The following is a 12,598-nucleotide window of genomic DNA, read 5'->3' on the forward strand; positions in this document are numbered from 1 at the left end:
GTTTTGTTTTCATCAGTACCAAGTCACTTTATTGGGATTTAAATGATGGTTGTTTCCTTCTTTTTTTTTTTTATCTTTTTGGCAGGGCAATTGGGGTTAAGTGACTTGCCCAAGGTCACACAGCTAGTACATGTGTCAAGTGTCTGAGGCCGGATTTGAACTCAGGTCCTCCTGACTCCAGGGCCAGTGCTCTACTCACTGCTCCACCTAGCTGCCCGATGGTAGTTTTTTGGTACAGATTATGAAAAGGTCAGATAACCAAAATATGCATGCACTGAAAGACAGCAGGAGTCACGCCCACAGTTCCCAGGTGTGGGGGGGAAGCCAGGTGTGGCTTAGCTCTGGTTGTCACTGTCTCCAAGGGTGTGCTTGTCAAAAAGATATTCCGCCATGCCAGAATCGGGGGCCCCCATTTTGCGCAGGTTGGTTACCTGATCACCCAGTTGTTTGATGGCCTTTACCTGTTCGTCCAGGTAGTGGGTTTCGATGAAATCACATAAATGGGGGTCATTCTTGTCAGTTGCCAGCTTGTGCAATTCCGGTAACGACTGATTGACATTTTTTTCCAAGCGCAGAGCACACTCCATGGCGTTCAGCCCGCTCTCCCAGTCATCTCGGTCTGGTTTCTTGATGTCCTGCAGGAAGATGCGGCCCCCGCGCTGGTTCCGCAGTTTCATCAGCTTCTCAGCGTGCTCCCTCTCCTCCTGGGACTGATGTAGGAAATACTTGGCAAAGTTCTTCAGCGCCACGTCATCGCGGTCAAAGTAGTAGGACATGGACAGGTACACGTAGGAGGCGTACAGCTCCAGGTTCATCTGGCGGTTGATGGCGGCCTCCGAGTCCTGGTGGTAGTTCTGCAGCACCTGAGAAGGAGACGAGGTGGTCATGGCTGCGGCGGCGGCGATGGAGGCTGAGGAGGAGGCGGCTGCGCAGCGGCTGCGGCTGCGGCTGAGGCTGGGGCGGCGGCGGCGGCCGCGGGGCGGCTGAACGAGTGGCTGCTACTCGAACGGCAGGACGGAAGAAGTGTTGGTTAGTCGAGGTGAAGGTGGAGAGGTGGCTAAGGGCGGCTCCGGCCGGGAATGGAGCAGCGGGTTCCGTTCAAGCACTGTTGAAGCAGGAAACCGCAGCGACTCCTTCCCTGTGCTTCTGGCCGGTATAGCAGTCTTGTCACGTAGAACCCTGCTTCCATTAACTGCTTTCATGAGATGCAAGTGAACTCAAGAGTTATGTACATATATACCATCATAAACATTTTTATAGCCAGAAAAAAAAAAAAAACTGCAAACTGCCCCTAGGCACATGTTACCCTAAGATAAAGATTTTAAGTATAAGTGTAACAGGAATTGTCCAAAGGTTAGGGCAGAGCTGGCCCTCCACAAAATTGTGTGAAAGATGAAAAAGAATAGCCTACTATTTACAAGAAACTGAACTAAGCACTTTCAAATATTTTTTCATTTGATTTCAAAATGACTATGAAGCATGATTCTGGCATTCTTTCAAAAGTCAAATGATGAGGGGGGTGGAGGTAAGATGGCAGAGTAAAAACAGGGACTCACTTGAACCCTCCCCCAAGCCTCTTAAAACACCTGTTAAAATGACTCTAAACAAAATCTAGAGCAGAATATCCCACAAAATGACAGAGTGAAACAAATTTCAAGCCTAAGAAAACCTGGAAGGTTGACAGGAGTGGTGTGCTGTGCAGGGCTAAGAGAGGAGCACAGTCCAACATGGGCCTCACTGGCAGAGACTGGGCCCCCCAATAAACCTAGATCAGGCCTCAGGGGACAGAATCACTGGCAGCTGTGGCAGTTTCCAGACTTCCCAACCCCAAAATGGGGTGAGACAACACAAAGAGAAAACATGGAAGGTCAGTAGGAAAGGCCTGTACGGCCTGGGAGGAGAGCAGCATGGTCCAGCACTAGCCCTGGGCCTGCAATAGCAGTAGCTGCCTCTGGAGCTCCCAGCCTGCATAGGGTGGGGAATCAAATGGCTGATCAGAGGGGTACTGCAGGGATCTCTTCACTGGTGCTGAGACAGGATTCTCTTCCTTTTCCATATTTTGATCTGGGCTGGAGTTCTGGTAGAAGTCCTGTGATGAAGAGGAGCACTGTTGTGGTAGAGCTTGTGGTGGCAGAAGAGAGGGAATTCTCCTCGTAATTAAAAGGCATGAAAAAGTTATTGTGGTAACTCACAGACCAGAGCACAAGGCATGAGAGGAGTAAAAACCTGTCCGTTGATCATACCACCTTGGAAGAACTGAAAATTTACATGTTCCTAGGAAAAAGAGCTACACAAAACCCCTGAAACTTGGAACAGTATAATCTCCACACTGGAAGTAGAGTCCTACCTTGAAAAAGAGCTCAAAAGTCAAGTAATTTGTTGAGAAAATGAACAAACAATGTAAAAAAAAAAACCTTAGACTGTAGAATCTTATTTTGGTGACAAGGAAGATCAAAACAGAAAAAGATAACAAAGTCAAAGCTCCTACATCCAAAGTCTCCAAGAAAAAAAATATGAATTGGACTCAGGCCATGGAAAGACTAAGAAAGGATTTTGAAAATCAAGTAAGATAGTAGAGGAAAATTGGGAAAAGAAATGACAGTGATGCAAGAAAATCATGAAAAATGAGTCAATAGTTTGCTAAAGGAGACTCCAAAAATACTGAAGAAAATAACCCCTAAAAAGTAGACTAACTCAAATGGCAAACGAGGTCCAAAAAACCAATGAGGAGAAGAATGTCTTACAAAGCTGAACTGGCCAAATGGAAAAGGAGTTTCAAAAGCTCACTGGAGAAAATAATTACTTAAAAATTAGAACAGAGCGAATGGAAGCTAATGACTCTATGAGAAATCGAGAAATTATAAAACAGAACTAAAAGAATGGAAAAAAAATAGAAGACAGTGTGAAAAATCTCATTGGAAAAACTAGTGACCTGGAAAATACATCCAGAAGAGATAAATAAAAATTATTGGACTACCTGAAGGCCATGATCAAAAAAAGAGCCTTGACATCATCTTTCAAGAAATTATCAAAGAAAATTGCCGTGATATTCTAGAACCAGAGAGGAAAATAGAAATTGAAAGAATAAACATATTACCTTCTGAAAGAGATCCCCAAACAAAAAATCCTAGGACTATTATAGCCAAATTCTGGAGTTCCCAGGTCAAGGAGAAAATATTGAAAGTAACTAGAAAGAAACAATCTAAGTACTGTGGAAACAGAATCGGGATAACACAAGATAAGGGATCAGAGGGCTTTTAATATGATATTCTGGAGGGAAAAGGAGCTAGGATTAAAACCAAGAATCACCTACCTATCAAAACTAAGTAAAATACTTCAAGGGAAAAATTAGGCATTCAATGAAATAAAGGATTTTCAAGCATTCTTGATGAAAACACCAGAGCTGAATAGAAAATAAGCATTTCAAATACAAGACTCAAGAGAAGCGAGAAAAGGTGAACAGGAAAGAGAAATCATAAGGGACTTAGTAAAGTTGAACTGTTTACCTTCCTACATGGAAAGATGATATTTGTAACTCATGGTGAAAGGGAGAGGTAGAATGGAGTAAATTATCTCACATAAAAGAGGCAAGAAGAAGCTTTCACAGTGGAGGGGAAGAGTGGGGAAGTGAGAGGAAATGAATGAACCTTACTTTAATGTGATTTGGCTTAAGGAGAAAATGATATAAACACTCAATTTGGCATGGTAATCTAACCCTACAGGAAAGGGGGGTGCAGCAAAAGGGAAGAGATGATAGGAGGGAGGAAAGATTGGGGGAGTCGGTGGTCAGAAGCAAAAGCTTTTGAGGAGGGACAGGGTCAAAGGAGAGAATAGAATACATGGGTGGGTGGGATAGGATAGAGGGAAACATAATTAGTTTTTCATAACGTGACTATTGCAGAAGTGTTTTCCATAACTACAAATGTATAACCTATATTGAATTGCTTGCCTTCTCAATGAGAGTGGGTGGGAAGGGAAGAAGGTAGAGAATTTCAAACTCAAAGTTTAAAAAAAGGAATGTTAAAAATTGTTTTTACATGCAACTAGGAAATAAGATACAGGAAATGGGGTATAGAAATCTATTGTTCCATACAGGTGTATTATAAAGGCAGAATTTATGATTTCAAAGAGAATCATATATATGTCTGAAAGGTTTGGAACCGCAGGATATAAGGAATTCTCTAGGTAAAAGGCAGAAGAATTAAAGCATGTATTTAAGCTCCAAAGTAACAGACCCACGAACCAGCTTCCCCATTTTGATATTTTGATCAAAAGCTTCCAGGCTCAATAAGTCCGCCTCACAAGAGTAACCAGGAGGCCACAGAGAAGCATGATGGTATAAAGCAAAATCATATACATGCTTCCCCTCTACGGTAAGAAGTTTACCCACTGGCCTCAAGTCCTTGCTCAGCACTCCTTGGTCCACAGGTTGGTCTGCTCTGCTACCGGCAGCCCCTGCCTCAGCTTTGGCTGTAGCTGTCTCTGGCTCCAAAGAAAAAGGATCTTCAAGCTGTCTTCTCTCCTCTTATTGAGTTTTTGACATCATCAAGTGTCACCTGAATGACCAGAGCCCAGGCTCTGGTGATTGGTTCTTGAGTTGGCCCCTCCCCTTAGGACCCTGGGAAGTTCACATCCACATAAGTTAGGTTAACACCCAATAGGGCATGGCTCTGGAGTTAACACCTCCCCTTAGCCAGCCCAATGAATCGTCACAAAGAGGTGGACTTAAACCCATGTAGTCTAAAAGCCTCTGCTGTCCCAGACCTGTAAACTAGGCCCTCCCTGGAGTTAGCCCCCCCTTGGGTCCCACCTTAGTTGCCGATCCACACCCACTAAGGCTTTACACCTAATAGGGCTCTGGGCCTGGGGCTTAGCACCTAGTAAGGCTTAATGAGAAAAACTGAGTTACTCAAAGGAAACAAAGGCTATTTTACAGGAAAATATAAGGTGAAAGGGTTAAGAGAAGGGGAAGGGGGATGATAGAAGGGAGGGCTTATTGGGGGAAGAAGTAATCAGAATGCAAGCTATCTTGGCATAAGGGGAGGAGAGAGATGTGGAGAAAATTTTGAACTCAAATTCTTGTGGAAGTGAATGTTGAAAACTAAAAATACATTAATTAATTAATTAAAAAGTCATATGATGCATAGAATGGAAATCAATGGAATGAGAAAAAGTCAAGTTCAAGTCTAAATCATGAGTTTACTTGACATGTGACTATCGGTATATCACTTTACCACTCTCCATTCAGTTTTCTATTCTCTTAAACAGGATTTATAATATGTTTCTTGAGACCAATTTTAGGAAATTGCTTTGTGAACTTCAGGAGATAATAAATGTGTTATCATCAGTGCCATCACCATTGCCATTGTCATTACTAGCGTTATTTTCATTGTAGACATTACCGTTATCACTGTCATCACCAGCATTGATAGTGCTACAATCTTCACAATCAGCACTATGGTTACTATCATAATAACCACTATCATCATGAGTAGAGTTGTAGTCCTCATCCCATTTCTCTTACTCACATCATTTCCATTCCTTTTGTGAGACACCACCAATAGATGACAACCTTATATACAAAGAAGAATAATTTAAAAAGAATGATTTCTCCTAATTATTAATTACCCAATCAATATGCATTTATTAAGTGATTATTTCAAGCACCATGTTATGTTCTAAGGATACAAAGGCAGACAAAAGCACAGCCTCTTTTCTCAAGGAGCTGACAATTTAATGGAAAAAATGGCATTCAAACAATTGTATGTGAACATGTTATAGAAATGATAAACGGTATTGTCAGTAGCAAGCTAACACAGTTAAACAGAAAATATACACATAGTCTATAATACGTAAGTTCATAGAGGATGGTTCCAGATTATAGAGGAAATAGGAAATATATGAACAGTGATGTCCTTAATATTGATAGAGCATTAGTAAGGAATGAGTTTGGAGAGAAAGACAATGAGTTTTTTTTTACATGTTGAGTTTGGTATGTCTATGGGTGATCAAATTTGGAGCATCCAAAAGACTGTTCATAGTGCAAGCCTGGAGCTCAGAGGAGAGAATATGGCTTACTATAAAGCTCAAATAATAATCAGAGTAGATAAAAATTTGAACCCATACTGGATAATGAAATAACTGAGTAAGATTGCATAGAAAGAAAGGAGAAGGCAGGCCAGGATGTAGTCTTGAAACAAAACTCGTTCTGAACATATAAGATATCTTATGACACTAAAATAAAATTATATCATAGGAACAGTAAATAATGCAAATTTTTGTATCGACATATTTTCTTTTATTCTGAGTAACTTAATGAAACTATGAATAATAAAAAAATAGTATGAGTATGATAAATTTAAATTACTTAGAGTTTTTCATGTCAAAAAGAAAGTAAACTACCCTAAATGATTCATTTTAAATGTATATTAATATACTTGTTTCAATGCTAACTTTTCATTTACTTAACCCCTCCAGTTCATCAATCTATGCCTATGTACATATCAGATGTAGGTACTATTTTTCTTCACCATATTTTAGCACCTGGTAGAACAACATTATATTCTTCTTGTCTTCTTGCTGGTTATCTCCATGAATTACTGCTCATCCACTAGAAACTTGGGAAATCTAAATACGTGGAACACAAAATTATCCACACTTTACTATCCCCCAGAGACAAACATAAGGAAGAAAACTTTCTTCTCTCCAAGTCTTTCCTGACACAATATCAAAGTCTCAGCTAGATAAGATAAAAATCAGGGTCACTACTATCCTAATTTGAACCAAAAGAGATTGCTCTGGCCATGTAGAAGCAACGAGAAATTGGATCATGGAAATTTGAAAGCACTGAGAGTGGACTGATATTCAAATGTTGCACAGGTTCTTCCAGAAGGTAATGTGTTTACCCTAAGTGGACCTCTTCAGACGAAGGCTAGATGACCTCCACAATGTATATGATGTGGAGGGGATTGTTGCTCAGGTATAAGTTATCCTAAGCAACCTCTGATATTCCTTATGAATCTGAGATTCCTTGAATCTTTGCAGAAGGAGCAGACTCTTCTAAAATCTCATGAAAAGTACACTAGACTAGCAGTGGATCAAGAGCTGGTTGACTCATTACTCTATATGGGATCGTATTTCCAAACTGAAAGAAAATTCAAAGGTCATTGAGTCCAGAACTCTCATTTTACACATGACAAAACCAAGGTACAGAGAGATTAAAGTACTTTCCTAGGGTCACAGAACTGTTAAATGTCCAACACGGTATGTAAATACAATTCTTCTTAATTTAGAAAGATGTTAGTTAGGGGTTCTAGCTTACAATGTGACTCAAAATAATCCATGGCTTGTTACCTTAGGTGTTAAAGCAGAATCTTGAAAATACTATAATTTGATTTTCATATGATATGTTTCATTTGACATCATTCTGAATGATGCAGGGTACATGGTTTATAGAATCCTACGCTTGGGAGGCAAATCATTAAGTATTGACTAAGAGCCTACTAAATATCAGGCACTATGCTAAGCATTAAGGATACAAAGAACGAAAAAAAGAACCTTTTCCTTAAGGAGCTCCATAGGAGAGACAAGCAAACAAAGAAATATAAACAAACTTTATAGAAGATACATAGAAATAATTAATAGAGGAAAGATCCTACAATTGAGATAGAGTAAGGAAACAAAATTCCCACAAAAGGTAAAACTTAATTGGGATTTGATGGAATCCAGGGAATGTAGGAGACAGAATTGATTGGGGAGAGTATTCTAAGGATGGAAGGCAGTCTTAGGGAATGGCCACGTGTGAAAAATAGAATATCTTGTTCATAGAACTACAAGGATGCCAGAAAAATTGGATCAAAGAATGTTTCAGGGGTGGTGTTAAGGGCATAACTCTAAGAAAGCTGACAGGGTCGAGGGAGGCTAGGATATGAAGGGTTTTGAACATCAGAAGATTTTGTATTTGATTCTGAAAGTGGTAAGGTGTCACTGGCTTTTGTTGAGTGGAAACATAATGTTGTCAGGACTGCAATCATATAAGAAAACTCTGAGCTTGAATCCTATTACTGCAAATTACTTGATGTGTGAAATTGAATAAATTATTTAACTTCATTTCTGGAGGCAGAGCAAAGATGGCAGAGTAAAAGAAGCTGTAATAGCAATCAAAGTGGGACTTTTTGCTGTCCTTCCCTTAAGAGCCTTTAATTATTATGGCCTCTGTTTGAATGGGGCAGACAAAGTGGGATCTTTTTGTCTTGGAGTTTTTTACAGCACTGAGACAATTGGGAGTCACTGATTTGTACTTTGACGTGTTACAGGGGATGGGGAACTTTCCTACACCCAGCCTGGTTGAGGTCAGAGACCTCAGGGCTCCAAACAGGACATAATTGAGGAGAGCTTGGCATTTGACTTTTGGGGGCACGCTCATGGAAGGAGTGTGGAGACTCTGGGCAAACTGTAACTTCCCCCCAGCTTTGCAAACCAGAGGTTGGTTCTTCTCTGGTAACTGTGTATCGTGATTTGAATCAGACAAGGTCTGTATGTTGACATTTGTAATTTCTGTTTGTATTTGCCTTGAAGTTCAGGGGGGTGATCTTTTCCCCCTGAACTGTGAATTATATTTGTATATTTGATTAAACTGAGATTGTTAATCCTTTAAAGTTACTTTCCTTAGACAAGCAGATCGAAGAACCTGTTTTGGCAGCTTTCTGAATGCTAGTTGTTGGTGTGTCTTACACCCCTACAGTAGCTGCTAGCAGTTTGTTGCTACAGAAGCCCAACAGCTGAACTCTCCCAACATTCTCTTCCAAACAACATTAAAGTAATGGCTCATATCATATTCTTGAGAAGCAAAGCCAACAAAAAATCAGGGTGGGTGAAACATTTTACAGCCCAAGAAAATGCAGAGGTCAGAACAAACTATCTGTTGCACTGGACTAAGGGCTGGCCCAAAACTCAGGTAGCAGCAACAACAGTGTTGGGGCTTGGAAGTCACAAGAACAGTGCCGACAATTTCAGGGACTTTCAAAGGAGAGACATTAAGGGGATCAGGCAAGCATTCAGAAACACTACAAGCAAGCATTCAGAAACACTACAGAAATACATAAATACGCTGTGCTAGGACTATCATTATTTGGATAGTTCTTTGTTTTTTTTTTCCTTAGGGAACTCATATATGCCTTGTTCAATTTTCTGAGATGGGATTATTCAAGGATTGTATTTCCTCTTCCATATATCTATGAAATTTACCTTTTTACAAATATACATCCATTTCACTTGGAATTATTGGCACATGATTGGACAATTTTATTTGGCATATATTTGGCATTTTATTTGGCAAATTTATTGGCATATGATTGGACAAAGTAAATCCTAAAATGGAATTAATTTCCTTTCATTAGTGGTGTATTCATTTTAAACAAATTGATATTGGAAGTTCAGTTTTCTCATTTTTAATAAATCAAGTAGTGAAATGTTTAGATATTTATTTCTTTCATGTAACTAACACCAGTTTTATTTATTGGTTCGGTGTTTTTTTTAACTTTGAATTTTATTAATTTCTCCTTTGATAGTAAGATTTCAATTTTGGTATTTAATTGGGGGCTTTAATTTGCTTTTTTCTAGATTCATTTGTATTCCAAATTAATTTATTTGTTTTTTTTCTTTTTTATTGATGTATGTTTTAGAGATAAAAATATTCCTGTTATTACTGCTTTGGCTTTTTGGTATGCTGTCTCATTATTATCATTCTCTTTAATGAATTTATTGATTGTTTCTATGGTTTGTTTGTTGGTCCATTCATTTTTTGGATCCCATTATTTGGTTTCCACTTAAATTTTCATCCATGTTTCCACACTGTGCTATTTAATATATATTGCATTAAGGCCTAAACAGTATGAAGTTAACATTTCCGATTTCCTGCATTTTGTTGTGAGGTTGTTGCTTGAATACGTGGTAGTTTTTGTGAAGGTGCCATACACAACTAAGATAAAAAAGATGCATTACTTTCCATTCCCATTAAATTTTATGCAGATTTCTATCATATCTAACTTTTCTGAAAAATTATTCCTCTCTTTAACTTATTTCTCATATATTTTATGGTTAGATTAATCTAATTCTGAAAGGGAAAAGTTGAGTAATAAAGTTATGCTGCTTATTTTCTCTTGTAACTCATTTAACTTCTTCCTTAACAATTTAGATGCTATACCTTTTGGTACCCCCCTCCCTGCCCCTCCTCTGTCTCCATTTAGTATTATTATTACTTCTTATCTATGGTACTTTAAGTAAGATGTAGTTTCCTAAGCAAAAGTTATCTTCCTTTCTATTCCTATTACATTTTCTCTAGAGTTCTGTCGTATCTAACTTTTCTAGAAGTCTATTCATCTCCTTAACTTCTTTCTTATGTATTTTATGATTAGAAGTATCTAGTTCTGAGATGGAAAACTTGAGGCCTCCTACTACTACTGAGTTTTACTACTTCCTCCGCAATTCATCTACCTTTTCCCTTAAGAACATATTTTAATGAGAGTGACATCCAAGGAGTGCCTGTCATCCCCTCTCATTTTCCCTCTACAGTTAAAACTTTTCCTTGTGCATCTTTTATGTAAAATAATTTTCCACGTTCTTCCTTTACCTTCTTTCTTCTCCCATTGCATCCCTTCCTCACCCTATCATTTTGTGAGAATGCTCCAAAATAATTAAGACTTTTTCTCTCTCTATTTAGAACCATAACTTCTCTAATAATGATAAAATTCTCAGGAGTTACATGTATCATCTTCCAATATAAAATATAAACATGCTAACCTTAATAAATCCCTTGTAATTTCTATTTTATGTGAAACTTTTATACTTCTTTTGTCTTGTGTTTGAATGACAAGTTTTTTTATTCAGTTTCTATCTTTTCATCAGTAATGCTTCAAAGTCTACTATTTCTTTGTTTTTTACATTCTTTTTCAGTTAATTTTTTTATTTTTATTTCTATTTTTATTTTTTGTTTCATTTTTTAAAATTTAATTTATTTAATATATTTCGTTTTCAGCATTGATTTTCACAAGAATTTGAATTACAAATTTTCTCCCCATTTCTTCCCTTCCCCCCACTCCAAGATGGCATATATTCTGGTTGTCCTGTTCCCCAGTCAGTCCTCCCTTCTGTCACCCCACTCTGCTCCCATCCCCTTTTCCCTTCCTTTCTTGTAGAGCAAGATAAATTTCTATGCATCATTGCCTGTGTATCTTATTTCCTAGTTGCATGCAAAAAAAATTGTTTTTGAACATGTGTTTTTAAAACTTTGAGTTGCAAATTCTCTCCCCTCTTCCCTTTCCACCCACCCTCCCTAGGAAGTCAAGCAATTCAACATAGGCCACATACGTATCATTATGTATAGCCCTTCCACCATACTCATGTTGTGAAAGACTAACTATATTTTGCTCCTTCCTAACCTATCAACCTTTATCCAATTTTCTCCCTTGACCCAGTCCATTTTTGAAAGTGTTTGTTTTTGATTACCTCCTCCCCCATCTGCCCTCGCTTCTATCATACCCCCTTTTTTATCTTCTTCCTCCTTCTTTCCTGTGGGGTGAGATACCCAATTGAGTGTGTATGGTATTCCCTCCTCAGGTCAAATCTGATAAGAGCAATATTCACTCATTCCCCCTCACCTACCTTCTCTTCTCTTCCTACAGAACTGCTTTTTCTTGCCATTTTTATGTGAGATAATTTACTCCATTCTATCTCTCCCTTTCTCCCACTCTCAGTATATTCCTCTCTCGTCCCTTAATTTTATTTTATTGTTTTAGATATCTATCATGCCTTCATATTCCACTTACCCTGTGCCCTCTGTCTATACATATACATATATATATAGACATATAGATATAGATATAGATATATTTGTGTGTGTGTGTATATATATATATATATATATATATATATATATATATATATATATATATATATACACACATATGTATATATGTATATTCCCTTCAGCTACCCTAATAATGAGGTCTCATGAATTATACACCTCATCTTTCCATGTAGGAATGTAAACGAAACAGTTCAACCTTAGTAGGTCCCTTATGATTTCTTTCTTGATTACCTTTTCAAGCTTCTCTTGATTCTTGTATTTGAAAGTCAAATTTTCAATTCAGCTCTGGTCTTTTCACTGAGAAAGCTTGAAAGTCCTCTATTTTATTGAAAATCTATATTTTGCCTTGGAGCATGATACTCAGTTTTACTGGGTAGGTGATTCTTGGTTTTAATCCTAGCTCCATTCTTCTCCACAATATCATATTCCAAGCCCTTCAATTCCTTAATGTAGAATTTCCTAGGTCTTGTGTTATTCTAATTGTGTTTCCACAATACTCAAATTGTTTCTTTCTGGCTGCTTGATGTATTTTCTCCCTGATTTGGGAGCTCTGGAATTTGCCAACAATATTCCTAGGAGTTTTCTTTTTGGATCTTTTTGAGGAGGCAATCAGTGGATTCTTTCAATTTCTGTTTTACCTTCTGTCTCTAGAATATCAGGGCAGTTCTCCCTGATAATTTCTTGAAAGATGATATCTAGGCTCTTTTTTTTTTGATCATGGCTTTCAGGTAG

At 38.2% G+C, this 12,598-nt stretch overlaps 1 protein-coding gene and 1 pseudogene across 1 annotated transcript; one reads left to right on the forward strand and one right to left on the reverse strand.

Annotated features, from left to right (window-relative positions):
• Positions 1-319: 319 nt before the first annotated feature.
• On the reverse strand, positions 320-896 carry LOC118843569 (ferritin heavy chain-like). The gene has a single exon (XM_036751262.1). The coding sequence runs from the start codon at positions 885-887 to the stop codon at positions 336-338; it is 552 nt and encodes a 183-aa protein (XP_036607157.1). The 5' UTR covers positions 888-896; the 3' UTR covers positions 320-335.
• LOC118842855 overlaps positions 886-12,598 on the forward strand; it is a 55,424-nt pseudogene continuing 43,711 nt past the window's right edge.

Source organism: Trichosurus vulpecula, chromosome 3 (assembly GCF_011100635.1).
Source record: "Trichosurus vulpecula isolate mTriVul1 chromosome 3, mTriVul1.pri, whole genome shotgun sequence".
Taxonomy (NCBI): domain Eukaryota; kingdom Metazoa; phylum Chordata; class Mammalia; order Diprotodontia; family Phalangeridae; genus Trichosurus; species Trichosurus vulpecula.

Excerpts from the sequence above, each read along its gene's own strand:
- LOC118843569 (XM_036751262.1), bottom strand. The coding sequence starts at position 887 with ATGACCACCTCGTCTCCTTCTCAGGTGCTGCAGAACTACCACCAGGAC.